Source organism: Barbus barbus (genome assembly GCF_936440315.1).
Source record: "Barbus barbus genome assembly, chromosome: 17".
NCBI classification, from domain to species: Eukaryota; Metazoa; Chordata; class Actinopteri; order Cypriniformes; family Cyprinidae; genus Barbus; species Barbus barbus.
This window is the reverse complement of record NC_136745.1, coordinates 26,945,295-26,966,495: the sequence shown is the minus strand read 5'-3', so window position 1 is coordinate 26,966,495 and position 21,201 is coordinate 26,945,295. Positions and strand designations below refer to the sequence as shown.

General features: G+C 37.5%; 2 protein-coding genes across 3 annotated transcripts in view; both read left to right on the top strand.

The window, feature by feature from the left end:
• Positions 1-6,085, top strand: part of LOC306883386 (neuroblast differentiation-associated protein AHNAK-like) — a 30,231-nt gene extending 24,146 nt beyond the window's left edge. Inside the window, exon 6 of the mRNA XM_079438592.1 lies at positions 313-6,085. Within this exon, the coding sequence (XP_079294718.1) occupies positions 313-5,057 (4,745 nt within the window). The 3' untranslated portion in view covers positions 5,058-6,085. The remainder of the gene's footprint in view (positions 1-312) is intronic.
• A 2,797-nt stretch (positions 6,086-8,882) lies between these two features.
• LOC306883385 (kelch-like protein 4) overlaps positions 8,883-21,201 on the top strand; it is a 42,140-nt gene continuing 29,821 nt past the window's right edge. For both annotated transcript variants that reach the window (XM_079438591.1, XM_079438590.1), the window contains exons 1-2: positions 8,883-9,348; positions 9,440-10,116. In XM_079438591.1, coding sequence (XP_079294717.1) covers positions 9,698-10,116 — 419 coding nt within the window. In that variant the 5' untranslated portion in view covers positions 8,883-9,348; positions 9,440-9,697. The remainder of the gene's footprint in view (positions 9,349-9,439; positions 10,117-21,201) is intronic.

Here is a 21,201-nt window from a genome sequence, read left to right as displayed (position 1 = left end):
TTCCAAAAGTGGAAGGAGATATTAAAGCACCAAAAGTGGAAATTGAAGGCCCAGAATTTGAAGGACCTGAGGGTGGTTTTAAGATGCCAAAGATGAAAATGCCATCATTCGGAATGAAGGGTCCAAAATTGGAGGGTCCAGATGTTGATGTGAAAATCCCTAAAGGCGATATAGACATTAATGCACCAGAGGTTGACATTGAAGGACCTGAGGGAAAAATCAAGGGCCCCAAATTCAAGATGCCCACCATCTCTGGTCCAAAGATTTCTATGCCTGATGTGGACTTCAGCTTAAAAGGTCCAAAACTGAAAGGTGATGTTGATGTTACAACTCCAAAAGTTGAAGGAGACATTAAAACACCAGATTTGGCTATCAAGGGGCCGAAACTTGACATAGAATTACCAGAAGGAAAAATCAAAGGCCCAAAAGTCAAGATGCCATCAGTATCTGGTCCTGAAGGTCCAAACGTTGAGGTCAATTTCCCAGAAGCAAATGTCAAGAAGTCTAAATTTAAAATGCCCAAGTTTGGCTTTAAAGGGCCAAAGATTGAAGCACCTGATGTCGATGTCAAACTTCCAAAAGGATCTAAAGTGAAAGGTCAAGCTGGTGTCAGTTTGGAAGGTGATCTACATATGCCAAAAGTGGAAGCTGATTCTCCAAGTGTAGAAGTTAAAAGTCCAGAGGGAGGATTCAAGATGCCAAAATTTAAAATGCCAAAGTTTGGTTTTAAGTCACCCAAAGGAGAGATTGATGTCAGCGTACCTAGTGGTGACATTGGTTTAAAATCACCTGATATTCACATCAAAACTCCTGATCTTGATGTTGAGGGACCTGAGGGACAAATCAAGGGCACCAAATTCAAAATGCCTTCAGTATCTGGTCCAAATATTTCTATGCCAGATGTAGACTTCAACTTGAAAAGTCCAAAAGTCAAGGGTGATATTAATGTTTCTGGGCCCAAGATTGCAGGTGACATAAAGGCTCCAAAAGTGGACATTGAAGGTCCTGATGTTGATTTTGAGGGCCCAGAAGGTGGCATCAAAATGCCTAAAATCAAAATGCCATCATTTGGGCTCAAAGGTCCTAAAGTGGAGGGCCCAGATGTTGATGTTAATCTCCCCAAAGCAGATTTTGACATTAAAAGACCTGAAATTGACATCAAAACTCCTGATCTTGACATTGAGGGACCTGAGGGGAAAATCAAAGGTCCCAAGTTCAAAATGCCTTCCATGTCAGGTCCAAAGATCTCTATGCCAGATGTCAACTTAAATCTTAAAGGCCCTAAAGTCAAGGGAGATATGGATTTTTCTGTACCAAAGATTTCAGGGGACATAAAAGCTCCAAAAGTGGACATTGAAGGTCCTGATGTTGATATCGAGGGCCCGGAAGGTGGCTTCAAGATGCCCAAAATCAAGATGCCATCATTTGGACTCAAAGGTCCTAAAGTGGAGGGCCCAGATGTTGACATCAGTCTCCCCAAAGCAGATGTTGACATTACAGGACCTGAAATTGACATCAAAACTCCTGATCTTGACATTGAAGGACCTGAGGGGAAAATCAAAGGTCCCAAGTTCAAAATGCCTTCCATATCAGGTCCAAAGGTCTCTATGCCAGATGTAGACTTCAACTTGAAAGGTCCAAAAGTCAAGGGTGATATGGATGTTTCTGTACCAAAGATTTCAGGGGGCATAAAAGCTCCAAAAGTGAACATTGAAGGTCCTGATGTTGATATCGAGGGCCCGGAAGGTGGCTTCAAGATGCCCAAAATCAAGATGCCATCATTTGGACTCAAAGGTCCTAAAGTGGAGGGCCCAGATGTTGACATCAGTCTCCCCAAAGCAGATGTTGACATTAAAGGACCTGAAATTGACATCAAAACTCCTGATTTTGACATTGAAGGACCTGAGGGGAAAATCAAAGGTCCCAAGTTCAAAATGCCTTCCATATCCGGTCCAAACATTTCTATGCCAGATATAGACTTCAACTTGAAAGGTCCAAAAGTCAAGGGTGATATGGATGTTTCTGTACCAAAAATTTCAGGTGACCTAAAGGCACCAAAAGTGGACATTGAAGGTCCAGATGTTGATATAGAGGGCCCGGAAAGTGGCTTCAAGATGCCCAAAATCAAGATGCCATCATTTGGACTCAAAGGTCCTAAAGTGGAGGGCCCAGATGTTGACATCAATCTCCCCAAAGCAGATGTTGACATTAAAGGACCTGAAATTGACATCAAAACTCCTGATCTTGGCATTGAAGGACCTGAGGGAAAAATCAAAGGTCCCAAGTTCAAAATGCCTTCCATATCCGGTCCAAAAATCTCTATGCCAGATGTAGACTTCAACTTGAAAGGTCCAAAAGTCAAGGGTGATATGGATGTTTCTGTACCAGGAATTTCAGGTGACCTAAAGGCACCAAAAGTGGACATTGAAGGTCCAGATGTTGATATAGAGGGCCCGGAAGGTGGCTTCAAGATGCCCAAAATCAAGATGCCATCATTTGGACTCAGCGGTCCTAAAGTGGAGGGCCCAGATGTTGACATCAATCTCCCCAAAGCACATGTTGACATTAAAGGACCTGAAATTGACGTCAAAACTCCTGATCTTGACATTGAAGGACCTGAGGGAAAAATCAAAGGTCCCAAGTTCAAAATGCCTTCCATATCCGGTCCAAAAATCTCTATGCCAGATGTAGACTTCAACTTGAAAGGTCCAAAAGTCAAGGGTGATATGGATGTTTCTGTACCAGGAATTTCAGGTGACCTAAAGGCACCAAAAGTGGACATTGAAGGTCCAGATGTTGATATAGAGGGCCCGGAAGGTGGCTTCAAGATGCCCAAAATCAAGATGCCATCATTTGGACTCAGCGGTCCTAAAGTTGAGGGCTCAGATTTTGACATCAATCTCCCCAAAGCAGATATTGACATTAAAGGACCTGAAATTGACATCAAAACTCCTGATCTTGACATTGAAGGACCTGAGGGGAAAATCAAAGGTCCCAAGTTCAAAATGCCTTCTATATCAGGTCCAAAATTCTCTATGCCAGATGTCAACTTAAAAGGCCCCAAAGTCAAGGGTGATATGGATGTTTCTGTACCAAAAATTTCAGGTGACCTAAAGGCACCAAAAGTGGACATTGAAGGTCCAGATGTTGATATAGAGGGCCCAGAAGGTGGCTTCAAGATGCCTAAAATCAAAATGCCATCATTTGGACTCAGCGGTCCTAAAGTGGAGGGTCCAGATTTTGACATCAATTTCCCCAAATCAGATGTTGACATTAAAGGACCTGGAATTGATGTTACAGCTCCTGATCTTGACATTGAAGGACCTGAGGGTGGTTTAAAACATGTTAAGTTCCCAAAATTCAAAGGTCCCAACTTTGGAATGAAGCCTTCAGGTGGCAGTCTTTCAATACCTGATAAAGAAATAGGGGCGAGTATTGATGTCAAAAGCCCTGATGTCAACATCAGTGGAACAGATGCAAATATCAAGGTGCCAAAAATGAAAAAATCTAAATTTTCACTTGGAGTTAAGAGCCCAAAATTGGATGCAGATATTCCTGATGCTGGTGGTAGTGTAGAAGGACCTGATATGAACATAGATGTGAAAGGAAAGAAAGGTAAATTCAAATTGGCCAAAGCGAAGGGAAAGTCTAAAACATTTGATGGTGATATGAAGACTGAAACTGTCAAGTTGGAGACAAATGAACCTGACCTACAAATGAAGTCAACCAAAGTAAAGAAACCTCTTTTTGGAAAGTTACATTTTCCTGATGTGGAATTTGACATCAAATCTTCAAAAGCTAAAGGTAGTTCATCTGCCTCTGGAACTATAAAATCATCTGCTGATTTGCCTTCTGCAAGCCTTAAAACTGGTATTCAGACACCAGATGCTCGTTTGGACAGTCCTGATTTCAAAACAAAAGGAGGAAAAATCAAAATGCCAAAAGTCGGCATCTCTGGCTCTGAAATAAAAACTCCTGAACTGGTTGTTAGAGATGCAAATTTAGAGGTTCCAGAAAAGACCTTTCAGTCCCCAGATGTCAGTGTAGCAGGATCAGGCATTAATGGAAAAGGCAAGGCTAAAATTGACATAGGAGGGAAAATACAGGATGTTGAGTTGACAGTGCCTACTGTAAATGTCCATGGTGGTGCTTTAGATGCTGATTTAAATCTCACTGAACAAAAAGGAGTAAAAGGGAGCATTGAAATACCAGGCTTTAATGTAAGAGGACAAAAAGGAGAGACTGCAAGTGGGTTAGACATGAAGCCAGATGCATCATTATCTGGTGTGATGGAGTACCAAGAAGGTAATGTAACCTTTCCTAAAATCAAAGTACCAAAGTTTGGTGTTGCATTGCCTAGAGTAGATGGAGGCGAGATGAGAGCTGATGTAGGTTCAGGTGAATTGGCTGCTGGTTCTAAAGTTACTTCCCAAAGTCTGGAAATTGAGAACACTGATATGAAAAGCAGTGGTGGAAAAGTGAAAGTCAAAATGCCAAAATTATTTGCCAAATCTAAATCTAAAGGAGGCAGTGCAGCTGATCTTACTGTTGAGGGAGAAGGTGTTGATGTTACCAGTAAAGGTGGTGCAAAGGTGTCTAAGGAGTTGAGCCTTAGTTCTGGGCAATTGACAAGTGGCAAGTTAGCAGTAGAGGGAAGCTCTGGGTTTAAAGTTTCACCAAAGAGTAAATCTGCCTCCCTTGACCTCTTCAAAAAAACACATCACTCATCTTCTGTAAGTGACGAGGGAGGTTTAGCGTCCCCTGTTTCTGCTGAAGGCCACTTACAGGCAGAGGGTGGCAACATTTCAGTTGATGTTGGAGAAACGGCCAAAGGCAAAAAAGGAAAGTTGAAGTTTGCTACAATTGGAGGTTTTAGCTCAAAAAGTAAAGGTTCATATGAAGTGACAGATGAAAGTGAGGTTAAGATTGAGGGTGCTGGTGTAGTTGCTCAGTCTTCAAAGAAGTCCAGAATGTCATCATCATCTAGCAGTGATAGTGCTTCAAAAGGCAGTTTTTGGTTTCCACAGCTCGAAATAGCGGTGTCACCAAAGAAATAGTTTTCACCCTAGTATCTATACACAGTACATTTACACACACTTTTGTCAATCTAGATGACTATGTAAATCTGTCTTTCATTTAAACAATAGTGCACTGCCATATTGACCGTTTCTTCAATTCCCACATATGTTCTTTACAGGCATTGATATATCTATATGTTTTTTTTTTTTTCTTTGAATCACAATTTAACTGTAAATAAGAGAAATCTGTTATGTAATTTTAATTGTGTTTTGTAGATAGGAAATTCAAATCCAATTCAACAATGTGTGTAGTTAATATAAAAATCTGTCATCTGATAACTTGTTCTATTTTTGTACCTTAGAAAGTTTTGGAACTCTGTTGTCCTTTCTAAAATTGTCTGGATACATTTAAATGCAAGAGGAGTGATTTTAGTTAGATTTGAAAGGTTTTTAAAACTTCAGCTTCACTTACATTAGTAGTGCTGTATCATATGTACACATTGCATATGAGTAACTAATTTGAGCAGTGATAAACCAGATCTCATTAGTGAGCACAATGAAGTTTAAGGGCTGTACAAACTGTAAATAATTTGATTCAAAACAGATACATGGGATAACGTAACTTTTTTTTGTCCAAAATATTATGACAGTTCAGATATTATGGAATTTCCACAGCGATTATAATCTTCTAAAGTATTTATATCTAAGACTGTCTTTTTCAATGATTGCTTGAATATCTTTAAAATGCACACCAAGAAGCAGCTGGCAAAAGCTATGACTTGCTTTGATTTTAATAGTTTCGAAGGCATTTTTTTTCTTGGTTATATCTTCCACATTTCTTTACATCCGGTTGACTCTCTCTCTTTCTTTCACTAAATTTATGAAATGCTGTGCTGTCGTGGTGATATAATTACAGGAATGCTAATGCCAATGGTAAAACATTAATATTTTGAGAAGGCATAAAATGTGCATTTGCCTTTGTAAATAATGGGACATTTAGGCTGCAAGTTTCTAACCCCCCTTGTATCAATTGCAAAAGAAATTTAAATAAAGTGAACAATTATTAATACATGTTGAATGTGACTCATTTGCATTGAAGTACAAACAGTGTGCATGAATGCACAAATCCTCTGTATTGTAATGCAAAACCACACAGAGCAATTTTGTTGGAACATTAACTTGAATATTAATGTCACCATACTCCTTAAAACAAGGTTGCGTCTTTTTCAAATGTGTTGAATCTAACCATTATGCTTTCAGCTTTCTATGAATACTTTGATAGGAGCCAACACCAAAAAACAGGAAATGGCCTTTCCTCTCCTGGTTCTTTAAACCAGTAGGAAGGAAATGATCAGGAAATTCCTTTGATAGAGGAAAGTGTGGTTTGTTTTGTATGCAAATATTCGTTAGCAGAACTGGGTTGAGAAGAAAAGAGGCCATCCATTTCATGGTTAGCTTGAAATCTATGACAAGCAACTTATTAGCTGAGAGGAATACAGGCAAACACCCATATTTTTCCTGTTTTGGTTGAAAGGTAAGACATAAATGATTGTCTTTTACTATGCTACTGACGTTACAAGGATTTGAGTGGATTAGGGTGAATTTCTTTTGTCTTTGAACATGTTTGAGACAGTCTTATGCAGTTTTATACGTACAAATTCCAAAATATTTAGTGTACTTATTTCCTTATGATTCCTGGTCGCTCCAGGTTTGTCATTTTAAGAGGGGAAATATTATAGAATTTATTAGAAGTAAACTGGTTTCCAATTTGTATACTTGGCATCTCAGATTTTTTGTTCAGATATACCTGTTCTAAATCAAAACCATGAAAAGAGGCTGTTTTGACGAGGATAAATGACGTACTACAGTTATAATAAAGGAGTCAAATCTGCATTAACACTGGAAAATAAACAGTGCATTAAGAGCCAGTGGGTTTGGAGTGTTGTTCCTTCATCAATGCTTCTTGTTGTAGAATTATGATTATTTATGTGTTATGCAGGTAGGAAGAATCTCTCTTTATCTGGTAGGGCAGATGTTTGTGAATAATACAGTGAGCAACAGTCTATGCTGACATCTCTTGTATCAAAGAGATTTAAACAGATGGTGTTCTTGACTCCTAGAATAAGAGGCAAGACTGCATTTATTTCAGTTCATACTGGTGTGTATTGGTTTTGAGCCAAAACAATCACCTATATATGTTTTACGCCGCAAAGTCCTTTACAGAAGATATATGTAATGTGAACTTTGTCCTCACTGCCCTTAAAGAGCCATAAATATCCAATGTAAAAGCAAATGTGTTGAAATAAATAAATGCACGTTACAGACATAAAAAGCTGATATGATCGTTCTATAATTTTGAAATTGTTTTACATATGAAGTATAAAATGTTAGATGTACCAGAGAAAGCATGCTATACAAAGCAATGCATCTTAACTTGAAAAATAACATGGATTGCTCTGTATGCCCTCATATTTGGTGCTGATCGTAAATCTTTGAGAAATCTTCACCTTCAGTTTATTGATATGTCAAGCGTATACACTGATGAATTGTTTGAGCTTATATGAATACTGATAGTAAGTTTTCAAGCAAAAAAAAGATACATTCAAACCTGTAATTCATCTTATCTGCCACGATGACAAGAAACTGGATGACAGATGTTTTACCATTTTTTTTTTTTTCTATTCAGAACTAGCAATGGCTTAATTTGACAAATTTGTTGGATTTTGTGCATTGCACAGATTAACTTGTAAATTCAGTACCATTATACAAATAAATGCACATATATAATAACATACTAGACATTTTTCAAGTCTTTTGAACAGGTGAACTTATTCGTATTAATAATTCCTCATTAAAATACAGGATATAGGATACTGGGTGCAAAATATTTCACCTTAGGTTGAAATATATAATTATAACAAAGTTCTGAAACCATAAGCAAATTTGCTATATACTATATATATATATATATATATATATATGTACACAGTGGTGTGAAAGTGTCGGCCCCCTTCCTGATTTTTTATTTTTTTGCATGTTTGTCACACTTTAATGTTTCAGATCATCAAACTAATTTAAATATTAATCAAAGATACACAACACAACATGCCGTTTTTAAATGAACGTTTTTTGGCCCACATGGCCAAAAAAAAAAGTGTTTCACACAGGGCATTCCTCCACAGCGCTGTAACAGACTCATTGCAAGTTATCACAAACGCTTGATTGCAGTTGTTGCTGCTAAGGGTGGCCCAACCAGTTATTAGGTTTAGGGGACAAGCACTTTTTCACACAGGGCCATGTGGGTTTGGATTTTGTTTTCCGTTCATAATAAAAATCTTCATTCAAAAACTGCATGTTGTGTTTACTTGTGTTATCTTTGATTAATATTTAAATTTGTTTTATCTGAAACATTAAAGTGTGACAACCATGCAAAAGAAAAATCAGGAAGGGGGCCAACACTTTTTCACGCCACTATATATATAAATCTATTGTAATGAAAGCTGATGTTGGGTAAAAAAAAACATTTATTACATTTACTGCTTTGATTTGGTGCATATCACCATAAAACAAGACCTATGGCTCTCTCTTTTCCTTTTTATTTTAATGTTTTAAACGTATACAATATAAAGGATGATGGGATGGTATCCATATTTTCAGCATAGCAATAGAACAGCCAACTGAATGCACTGCATATGAATAAATCATTATCAGTATCGGCAGCATAAGACCAGAAAATCTTGGGATACAAACAGACAATGAACAATATGACACAATGGTTACCATTGACGAATCAAATTAAACTGTAATACAGCTCATATGTTTCTCGTAAGTTGATGTATTCAGAGATCAAAGAATGTTTTGGATATACCAGTGAAAGACGTATGCATGCATTCTTACCGTGATTTTACAGCACAGTTCACACAGTCACATACTGACAAACATTACTTGAGACGAACTGGTGGTCAAAACAGTGAAACACTGGTGTTTATCTGTCACTACGGCTTGAGACAGGCAGGGAGAGAATATGTTTTCTGCATGGTTTCCTTCGCTGAGAGGCTGAGAACGTCTCCCTCGGGATCCCATCAGATGGGGGGACTGTGCGAGGAGACATGTCTATGTGCATGCGTGAAGAGCAAGAGAGAGCTAGAGCGAGGGAAAGAGCATGTGTGTGCACACAGAAAGGAAAGGGGCAGAGTGTGAGTGGGAGCGCAGATGATGCTGCTCGTGGAAGGAGATGGTGCTGGTTTTGGCTTTCCTTCCTGTGCTACAAGATTTTCCCCACTAAGGTTTGACCTCTGCGTCCTGTCAGTTTGGCACCTCGGCTTCCCGGGTAAGAGCTGTTTGTTATTTGCGACTGGAATCAGAGCAGATTGCTGTAAGCGTTCCTAATTATCTGTATTGTGTGTGTGTCGTATGTGCAGAGAGACACAGAACGACAAAGGGAAGGGAGGAGGGTGGTACAGGCAGAGGATATCATGTGTGCGCTATAACTAAGGACAAGGAGCAGACAGAGTTGGAGAAGAGGGGAAATAAGACACAAGGCAGAAGCTGCAGACACCGTCCCTTTATTGGCCATAACCGGCAACAAAGACAAAAGAGGTGAAGCCTCTGAAGCCAAGACTCAGCCTCGTTAGCCTCGGATTCCATGTGCCACTGACATCGCATCGAGGGCGAATAGGATGTCTGTGTCTGGAAAAAAGGAGTTTGACGTGAAGCAGATCCTCAGGCTCCGCTGGCGCTGGTTCAGCCACAGCACTCAGACCTCAGCTGGGAATGGGAGCTACATCCAACAGGAAGGTTTGGACCACCGGGGAACACCGGTCCGGCTTAAGAGTCACTCCCGGGACAGAGGAGGACTCCGCAAGAACAACAGCCCCGTGCACAGCATTCTGGCACCGAATCCTGGACCCACGCCTGTTTATGTCAGGCCAGACGATCAATCATGGCAGCAGCAAAACATCATCCAACACCTCCAAGCCAGCGAGGAGCTTCCCAAGAGCATCTCACCTTGCAGTGCCAGGAAAGAGGAGGCGAAGAGCAGCCGTGAGGATGTGAAGAGCAATCCGGAGGATCCCTGTGAGGAGGAAGCCACAGACAGGTAAAAAAAAAAAAAGCTGAGTGCAGAAATAGAACCGTATAACCAGATGTGTGAAGAGGTGCCTGCTGCTGTCAGCTAACATATGCAGGGTGGAAGCGACTAAGTTCTGCCTGTAGGCATGAAAGACTTGCAGTTTTTAGATGAAAATCCTATTTTTGCCCTTCGTGCGGTAATGAAAACAGACAGTACTGTGCCGAGAGATGAGCGAGGTGTTATTTTGGCACGGAGTGGATTTACGTTAAGCCCCAGGGAGTGTCAGGATTGAGTACAAGTACAGTATTTAACTGTCACTGTATTCAGGCTCATTATGCCAGTGAAACTCACTCAGAAATGACAGTTTGTCTTATTTTCATTGGCTGTGTTGTCAGTACTCAGGGCCGCCGCTCACATGTCGCTTCTGTCATCGGAGAATATCATTTTTCAATCAACTCCACCATTGCAGCTGCCACCGCTGCTCACCTGGGAATAGTTCATTCACGTGGCACACGGGTTGTAGAAGCAAAGCTCTGAAATACCCACAGATAAATTATTCATCAAGCAGACACATCTCACAAAACACAGAGGAAAACATTGAGGCATCTGGATAGAGCCGGCAGTAAAACAAATTCTGTAAGCCGTGAGGTGGTTTTAGCAGCCTGCATTTTCATAACCTGGAGCAGGAATATTTCACGGCGTGTTAATGCATGCATCCTCTGACTTATAAATGCTATAGAGAGGATACCATTACATCAGAGACCATTGATGCAAGAGCTATAAATTTGGGAAGGGCAACAGGATGAATTATCTTTAGCAGGGATGATATTTACACATCAGTGCAGTTTGAGAGAAAGAGAACGTTTAATTTGCTTGCTCCGATCGATTGAAATTTATGAGATTATAAAGCCCTACTTCCACAGACGCTTTCAATTCACATCTTAAGTGCTGGATGTTTAGAAGAGAAAGGTCTTCTTGTTTTTCCACTGAGTGACTCTGTCTAGCATAATGTCACCATAAGGCAGGAAGTAAACATCTTCTCAGAAAAGGAAGTGGCACGCTATAAGATGATGTCATGAGAGATAAAAGCAAAACCACACTTTTATAAAAAAAAATAAGAAAAATGCACCCATACATATAGTCTATCACATTCTACACCTGATGAACATTTATAGTCTTTTATGCATATATAAGACCCTATGCATATGCACATAAAACTATAACTGTCTATCAAATGCTTTTGTGTTTAGACAGAGTTAATATTGAATTTAAATAACCCTTTATTAAGAATAACATATTTGTAGTGTATCAAGTGATTCAAATATGTAATCAAATTAATTGCATGATATGCTGATTAATTAATCACATATATTAATATAGCTGAGAAAAACATCCTAATGATAATTTAAATGCTTTACATTATCGTTTTCCAATATCTTAAAAAAAAAAAAACTTTGCATTTCCAGTATTTTTAGTTAAAAATTTATGCATACATAGACTAACACTGTTATGTCCTGGTTTCCCCCCCTTCATTTGCAGTATAGGGATTTTTTAACATGCAAACATATCCTGTGTGAATGGTTCTTTATTTATTCAGTCTTGCTTCTTCCAGCAAGGAGCATTGCCTGTAGTAGCAGCTGGGGCTGGACTGACTGCAGACTCGCAAATATGTGCGATGCATGGGTCAGAGGGCATTAAAACATTACATTGTACTGTATTAACATAGTTATCCATGGGTTTGTGGCACCCAATAACCTCTGCTATATCTCCTGCTATAGGCACATCTCCCATGGATATTTAAGAGTCTATTAATATTTTAGAGCGTGTGCAGTGTTGCTTTTTTGGCCTTTTATCATTTAACAGTATGGTAATAGAATCAATTCAGGTCAAAGACAATAAATAAATCAGGTAAACCTGGCAAGAATATTCCTCATTGAGCCATATTCACGTCAGTCTTATCTGCATTGCTTATTATATACGTAAGACATGAACTCTCAAACATCAAGTGTTGACCCTTTACAAGCTTATGTTAATTGCTTTGCTGGTCTGAAAGCTTTCTTAGTGTTAATAGCCTTGTCCACTGATTGATATGGTCATGTGAATTTAAGTACCACGACTTCATTCTTCATCTACCATGGAAAAAGCGCTGTTTTCATACAGAAATGATATTAGCTGCAACATTAAAACAAATTGCAAATTTAGTCTTATACACTAGAAAATCATTCTTAATCCCTGGAAATTAACTGCTGTGTTTTCATGAGTGCCACAGTGAGGCTATCATGCATTGTGCTATGAATACTTAATCAGAGAATTAGATAGAAACAAAAGAGATTTGAACCCTAAAGACTCTCCCATCATGTGCTTTAAATGATCATACCTCAGAGCCTGGAGGTATACAATAATACATCTGCTGTTACATTTGTTTGTTATTCTGTGTTTTTCTTCCCCGTCCTTTTATCACTTTTCATTTAGAATGCGTAAATAAAGCATACATTTCCCTTACAGGCACAATGTAATGGAAATGAGGTCTTTAATGTGCCTCTAGACTATTTGTTGTGCATCTCTGTGTGTGAGTTAATAGTGAGATCAGACCAAGTTCCTCAATGCACTTTTTTACCCAAAGGGCAAAAAATAACTATTCATTTGTTATGCATTTTATTGCCCTGTGTGACATTCATCAGTAAAGGAGAGCTAACCGAAGAGGAGGTGGTAATGCATTAGAGTGCAATTATAAAGCAGAAACAGCGAATATGTTTCTAAAATGAGTTGTATATAAATTTAAGCACACATTTGGTCTTAGGAGTTGTATTGAAAATGTAACAGAATGCTTGTCCTCTTGCGTTTCATTATGGTCCTATACAGGACTTAACTTATCCATTTGTCAACACAATCATTCAAATACAAAAATGTTCCATACTTATCTTTATCATAACTGCTTGCATTGTTTGCTGATCCCATTTCCCCCTCAGTTTCCTGTCCTCTCTACACCAGCACTGCTAACAAAATGATGAAAAAGCAAAGAAAGACTTTGTATTGACATGCAATGTCTCACAACACAATGCACAATTATGTTAACTTTTAAATTTGTTCAAATAAAACACATTACTAGGAAAAGTGCCAAACATGTCATGTTTAATAGTGAATGCTGTATAAACTATGTTCATCTGATATAGTATTCATGGATTTCATTACCAGTGAAACGTCAAACCGGTGGAACTTCAAAATCTTGTGAGGCAGCCAAGGCAGTAATGAATAAAATATTTAAGGGAAGAAATTAATCTGGATTCAGCCTGGAAGCTGTATCACTATGGGAATTGATGAAAACTGCTGAATACTTTTTTAGAATATTTCTGTCGATCTTCTGTAATATTGAGGCTGCAGACCTGCTCATCGTAAATAATTCAAAGGGATTGATGAAATATCCATCTTTTTTAGGGTTATTTTTTCAAACAGAAAGCGAGATGAAGAGGAATATAATATATGCTGAAATTAGAGAGGTCATGGTAATTTTGTAATGATGAACTGAACCAGTAAGATCATGTTAGTGGAGGGCATGCTGACATTCCAAGCAGAAATCGGTTAAATGTATTGTTTTTCAATAAATTTAACATCAAAAACTGGAAATATTAACAAAATCTCCAATCTTCTGCATTAGTTCGACATGCACTCATACTAGTATCTTGCTAAATCTAACATGCAGAATCTTTAGTTGCGCTATTAAACTAGCCCTATTCACTATAATAGATACTCATTTCAAATAAATTCATATTTATGTGAAACGTCTGTTTTTGATCTTTTCAAAAGGCAGAGCAGAGAGAGAGAGAGAGCAGTGTTTGGTGTCCTACATATCCCTGCAGGCGTAAAGAGCTAAGGGCCATGTCTGTGATCTGTGTTACCATTTCTTCAACTAGTCTGACAAGCTGACAGCATGCTGGCTTGGCAAAGGGTCATGGGGTGTTGTCACCAGGTCGACTTAACACGACACAAAATGATAAAATAACAGCAATGAAATTCATAGAAAATCTAATTTAGGCATTTTATTAATTGGCCACATGTAGAACGGGAGACATGATTGATGAAATGCTAATGAACATTCACTAAAGTTTTTAAAAGCATTGTCTTGAATGCACTGTACTTATTACATGAAATCTGGTGAAAGGTTGAGAGAGTTCAAAAGGAGTATTGCCTAAGCTCACTGTAATTACTTGCTGGAAGTAATTTTGCTGAAGGATTTTTGGAAATCCTTTGCAGTTTCCATACACAGAGAAGCCATAGACTATGCAACTGGATGTTATAAATGTTAGAAGTATGTTGTATTTTAGATCATAAGATATATTTAAACATATTTAGATTAAAATGTGTATAGCCCTTAATCATTTGTTAATCTGTTACTTAATTAGTGCACATAATAATAATGATTTACTGTAGTATAGTTGTCTTTCAAATAATCACATGCAGTTCTATATTTACCTGGATTGCGTCCCAGTCTAACATTTTTAAGCTCTCAAAAGTTGTCGTATTAGAAAAATGCTTTCTGAAAAATAGATTCAGTGCAATGCTAGCTGAGCAGTCCTTGTGAAAAAATACCATCCTTTTCTTTTGATGAAACGCTGTCTATAAGAGGAATTTTGGCCCTGACCCTTTAATAAGGAAACAGCAGAGACTTGAGTCAGCAGCCGTTACGTTGAATGATATCTCAATTTCCTCTCAATTGCCGTGGAAAATAATGACACCATCTTGTCCTAGGATGAGTAGAGCTTCATTTCAGGGAGAGATTTATGGTCTCTTCATACATCATTGACAGGTCAAGAGACATTGTCCAGGTAGAGGAATGGAAATATAGTGTGAGAGGGGGAAAATACGCAAGAGGCAAGTTCAGTGTTGAATGTGTTGTGGAAGAAATGATTGCAGTTGGTTTAAAGTATTAAAATATCTCTTTAAACTTCAAGAGATGGAGCAAATAACTATTGAACACTATTTCTAACAAACACTGTATTAAAATGGGCTTTTCACAAGATTGCTTTATAGTCTTTTTAAATCAAGATTTTGGTTTAAAGCTTGTTGCTTTCTGATTAATCAGTGAATTTATTTTTTATGTTTTCAAAAGAAAGCATCGCACAAAAGCCCTGGAAATATCGAAACTTCACAAGGGCTTTTATAAAACTTAAATAAAGGGCAGCAGCACAAGAAATTCTTTTCAAAGGGTGCCAGCATGTTAATGCATTAATCTGTGTATAGTTCAAGACAGCAACAGTCTGTTATTCCATTTGGTTGGAAAGCTCAATAGCCTTTATAATTAGTTTCATATCACACTTACATGAATATCTAAACAAAACATCATCTGTTTTACAGTTCATCTATAATGTTTATAATGTCTACACCACGCATATACAATGCATGTGTACAGTATGTATTTAAAAACACACAATATATTTTTCATAGTTAAAAGTGACACTCACTTCTGTATTTCTGCAGTAGAATGTTGTTTGTCTTTGAAATGCAGCTATTAGCATAATTATTGATAATTCAGGATTTGTTGTCATTTTAGATCAATACATTAAAGCCAGGCAATAAATTATCCTAACACTGCTGAGTGTTCCGCATTCAATCAAATTATAATTCAGCTTTTCAACATGTCTATTAGCCTCAGCATAATTGGTAGATGTTCATAATTTGCATCTGCTGAGAATAGGATATTAGAAAAAAATGCACACTTAGCAAACATCTGGCTTCAGTTTTCTTACTGAATATGATGGGGGAAAACAGACTCATTTTACAACATAACGGATTCATGCATAGTCTATATTTTAACGAGCCCATTTAAATTGAATTCTTCAAATAATGTACAGAACCCCTCTGTCAAATAACTCTTAATGTGACTTTCCCGGGTGCTGAGCCGAAGCTTGAGGTTAAGAATACTGGTGTAGCGTACTGGGATTTTCTGCACAGCTTTTATAACCCTTGAGGTAAGCACTATTTACTTTGCAGATGGTTAGCAAGGTAAATAGGTGATGAGACACTGCACACTGAAGGGGAAACATAGTCTGAAGATAAAGAAAAAAGTGCAATACTTATGAAAACAAGCAGGGTCTGACCTGGAGGATCTATAGCACTTTGAAAAAAAACATGCTTTCATCTTTGCACCTGTTCGGCTTCTGAAGAGCTGTGTGTGCTTACGTTTACAAATATACTCTCTAACTTTATCTTTGTACTGAAGTGTAGCTAAAATGGTCTCGCATGAAAGACAGAAAAGAGAAACAACCCTAAAAGTAAAAACAAAAATTACCAAAATATATTGTATTGTGAAAAGCGCCAGGGGGTATTTCATAAAACAAGTTTACCAAATAAGCCAGGTTTATTTAAGTTAGTCTGACTTATTTTTACTTGATTTGGTTCAAAATAAGACAGACTAACTGAAATAAGACTGGCTTATTTGGTAAACTTGTTGTATGAAACAGCCCCCAGTTCTCTACAAAGGACAATAAATAAAACAATGATCAAAGTAAATGTCTTTAATGCACTTCACTGTTTTAACTACCACACTGAGAGGGTAATAACACTGAATATTAAGACATATTGATACACTAGGTAATTGTGCTTATACCGTTTACGCAAGAGGTATGTTTATATGCAGTGCAATCTAATTAAAGGCTCTGAGGATCTGTGACCTGTATTGCTGCTCATAATGTTTTTGCCGTTGTCTCATTAATAATGCATTCACAGAAGTTGTTTGCAGAATGTGGATTATTAAAAGCCAATTTCAGGCAATTGACCTTTATCTTAAAATGCAATGCATCATCAGTTGATAATGTTTTGACACTGAATGGGTGCGGGCATATTAATGACTATTAAAACTCAATCTAAGAATCAACGGGTTAAAAAAAAAACTTATTTTGGTATTACTCACATATTCAAATTTATAAAGCTAAAGCTGAATGGAAATTCCAGTCAGTAAGTCTATTGATACATCCTTTCTCACTTCAGGCATTAACTTTGGGAAAGGAACCAGCCACACCTTTGATCTATTCAGTCTGGGTTGAAAGTATGCTGACAGGACTAGACTTTTTGACAAGTGGAATTCATAAATGCTGTAGGCATGTGGAGGCAATAAGTTATTTTGATTGCTATAGCAGCAGTGATTTTATGTGTTCACAGTCACAAAGGGCTATAACCATTCAATAGGCCTAGTCTGCATGGCTTTTCTTGTTAAAGAGCACAGCACAGTTAAAAAAATATTAAAGAGTGTGTCACTGTCTTTAAAAAAAAGGGGAAATAGATTTAATACGCTTACACCTTTAAATGCAAAACAAGCAAAATGTATATTTTACATTTATTTTGCTCGTATTTTAATGAGCTCCTTGAGTCGCATGCTCACACCGACGCACCTTCATTGAAGTTTGCGAAATGCTGATACACCGTAAGAGCCTTTGCAAAATGGAAAAGCTCAAGCATTTACAGGTAAGTACACAAGTAATGCAAACTGTCACAAACGCATTAACAACACACGCATCTGACAGGAGGGTCTATCGTGCAGGTTTGTATCACATTTTAACGTGGACCGTGCACTGTTCCAGGCTGCAGCAGCTCACTTTGAGTCCTCTGTGTTCGCAATCTTAAAATATATCGATATAAACGGGCTATTGTCTCCTAAATTTAAAATCAGAAACGAGTCTGAAATTTCGCACGTGCAGTGATTTAACAAAACTGTATTTGATACACATGTGACGAACCGAAAAATAAGTAAACACCTACTTAGAATAAGATTATTTCTTTACTTATGTGTTTATTATTCAGTAAATTCCTCTTTCTTTCATTCCAGTTCGAATTCCATCAACTTCATGTGGACAGTTAAATTCAAATTACAACTAACAAAGAAGCAAATGATTAAATTCTGAATTGTGTCTTACCCTGAATTCTAATATTATAATAATTAAAATAATGCAAAACAATAATGCTGGTAAAATGTACAAAAATTGCATGCAAAATGGAAATTTTTTACTCATACTCCTATTATTTATGCCCATTTTGACAAATGACTTGAGGAACACTTTCTGAATGCTGATGGCTTGGTATTTATCTCTTAAACAGACATGCTTTTTGATTTCTGGAATTGAGCAATGTAACAGAAAGAAAATAGTTCCTTCAGCACAAATCCTGGGGCTTACATGAATACAGATCTATCTCAAAATGAGGTTGAGCCCCCACTGTACTCAGTACATCAGACTTAAAGAACAGTGGGTGAAAATGCTGGAGGAAGGAAGCCCCAGTTAAGCTGTCTGGGCGATAAAGATGATTTCTACTCATGGCTTTGAGCGAGCACAGATAGCTGTAATCCTCTTTTAGAAGTGAGGTTCATTCATCTTCACTTAGTTTATTGTTATGGAATTGTCTGTTGCACAAGACATATTATTAGGATTCTACATTTATTGATATGCCAGGTGCTTTAATAGATATGCAAGGCATTTAAGGTCAGAAAATAAAACCTGGTGTTTTATTACATTGTTTTGAACATACTCACTATTTTGTCTCAGTATCCGGATGGTGCTGTTTATGTTTGTAGTAGGCTATTTGGAATATTGACCAGAATTAGATTAGACTCAAAAGCAGATTTGTTTACATTGACAATGTAAAAAAACAAAATCTTTCCTGTTCAATGACATTTTGGAAAAGGCAAGCAAATTTCAAAATGGACGAAAACCCCACAGACACGCAGAACTGGTTCAGTTATTCAGTTTTAAGCACGAAATCACTGTTGTGCAGTTTCGACATAATGTGTGCACTGTGCATCATTGAATAACAAAGCATGCTACAGAAATTGAGAAAGAGGCATTGATGTGCTGTTCTATGAGGAATAAGATCCTGCCAAATAAAATCGCTTAGGGCTGCTTCAGTATGTTTGCAACCAGCTAGCATCTATTTCTTGAAAGGTCAACCAATGCGCAGAACGCATGTGAGCAGAGATGCTGATACATATTTTATAATAACATCCTTGAAAAATCCTTTATACCTGCTTTCTAGCAATTTGTATTTATATTTGATTGGCAACAGCACCACTAAAATGGAGAAGACATGAATATTGCCTAAATATTTTTATGCCATTTTTATTGGTTGTATTGATCAAAACACTTAACATATGCAGAGCTAGTGCACTTTAACAAACAGCATTTTTAAGTAATAATACTTTTTTTTGAAGGAGATGCACTGATAATAAGCATCTGTTTCAGAGAGAAAGGGAATGATGTGTGTAAAATCTGGTTAAGCACTTTGGGGTGCTCCACATATAACATGCTCTCTGTGTCAGGCTCTTGAAATAGCATTTGAAGAGTCTGTTGGCAGGCTCTTGTCAAGAAACGCTCAGGTAACTGCAACAACTGCCCACTTGTTATTGATCTGGGTGAATAGAGTGATACAGCTCAAGTTCAATAACAGCTCAGATGATGTACTGAGATATGATGAGTTATGTAATGCACCAGATAACACAACAAATATATTTCTATAAAAGTCCTCCGAGTACAAAATGTGTCACACAGCAGTTTCAACTGTTGAGCTGTTTATTCTGTCTGTTCACAGTGCATAACGATATGAAGATTTATTTAGCCAGAAGTAGTACTCGAACCAGTGTATTAACAACAATAGCAACAACAACTAAAAGAGATATAATTGAAAATAAAATGGATGAACATATCAAAACAAGTAATAATAGAACTTAAGAAATACAATTAAAATGAATTAATTAATTAAAATTAAGAAAATAAGCATTTACAGCCATGCAAATGTAAGATTGACACACATACATATTTGAAACTCTTGTCATATATTATTCAGGGGTTACAAAAATGTGCATCATGTTTTTTACGTGCCTTGTGGCTCGTAAAGACCTTTTATATAAAAAGCCAATTTCACAGGCAGAAAGAAAACATTTTCAGTAAATTTACAACTTTTCAGAAAGTGATACAGAAGCAGTTTGGTTCTTCGATATTGGTAGACATAAAAGTCCTCTCAGCATTCCTAGTAATGCATCTAGGTTTTACAACCCTTCTTATGTTGGCTTATTTCTTATTCAGTACACCCAGCTCCACAATGTGCCAAAATATAGTTATGTCAGTGAGATAAATTACCCATCTATTTAGCATAAAAAACAACCTTATAATGACTAGAAGGAGTCTGGGACTGGTAGCCTTTGCTGTCCACACAGTCTAAACACTGTTATTAAAGTCTAAATGTCTTTCAGCTGCAAATGTGTCCCTTTAAATTCACAAAAACAAGTCGGCATAATGTAAAGAATGTAATGTAAATTTAATGTCTTCTTTAGCACTTGATTGTCTTGTGTATCATCAGCAGCCACTGGCTTTAAAACCAATAAACCACCACTCTTTCTTTCGTTCACTTGGGCCATATAAAGTACCATTATCACAAAACAATAAAAAGGAAGCATGCAAACATTTTAAAGGAAAAGCTCACTCAAAAATTTGCTGAAAATGTCCTCACCCTCAGGCCATCCAAAATGTAGATGCATTTGTTTCTTTATCAGAACGGATTTGGAGGAATTTATCATTGCATCACTTGCTCACCAATTGATCCTCTGGAGTGAATGGGTGCCGTCAGAATGAGAGTCCAAACAGCTGAAACATCACAATAATCCACAAGTAATCTACATGACTCCAGTCCATCAGTTAGACATGTTTGTAACAAACAAATCATTAAGCTACAATATTAAGTCCTCTATCCATAATATTGCTTCTGAATCAGGCTTGTCTGAATCAGAGGAGAATTACGCACAGATTCAGCAACGTGTACAATAGTCGAAAACAGTTCTTAAGTCAGTGGATTCTGATGTGAGAGGATAACAGGGGATGGACTTTTTCACTGGAGGAAGTGTTATTATAGTGTGGCTTGAAGTGATGACTTTAAGTAAAAAATGTGTTAATGATGGATTTATCACAAACTTGCAACTTTTCGCTTCACAAGACTTAAATTGATGGACTGGAGTGGGTGTGGATTTCTTGTGGATTGTTTTTTATCGGCTGTTTGGACTCTCATTCTGACGGCACCCATTCACTGCAGAGGATCCATTGGTGAGCAAGTGATGCATTTCTCCAAATTTGTTTTGAT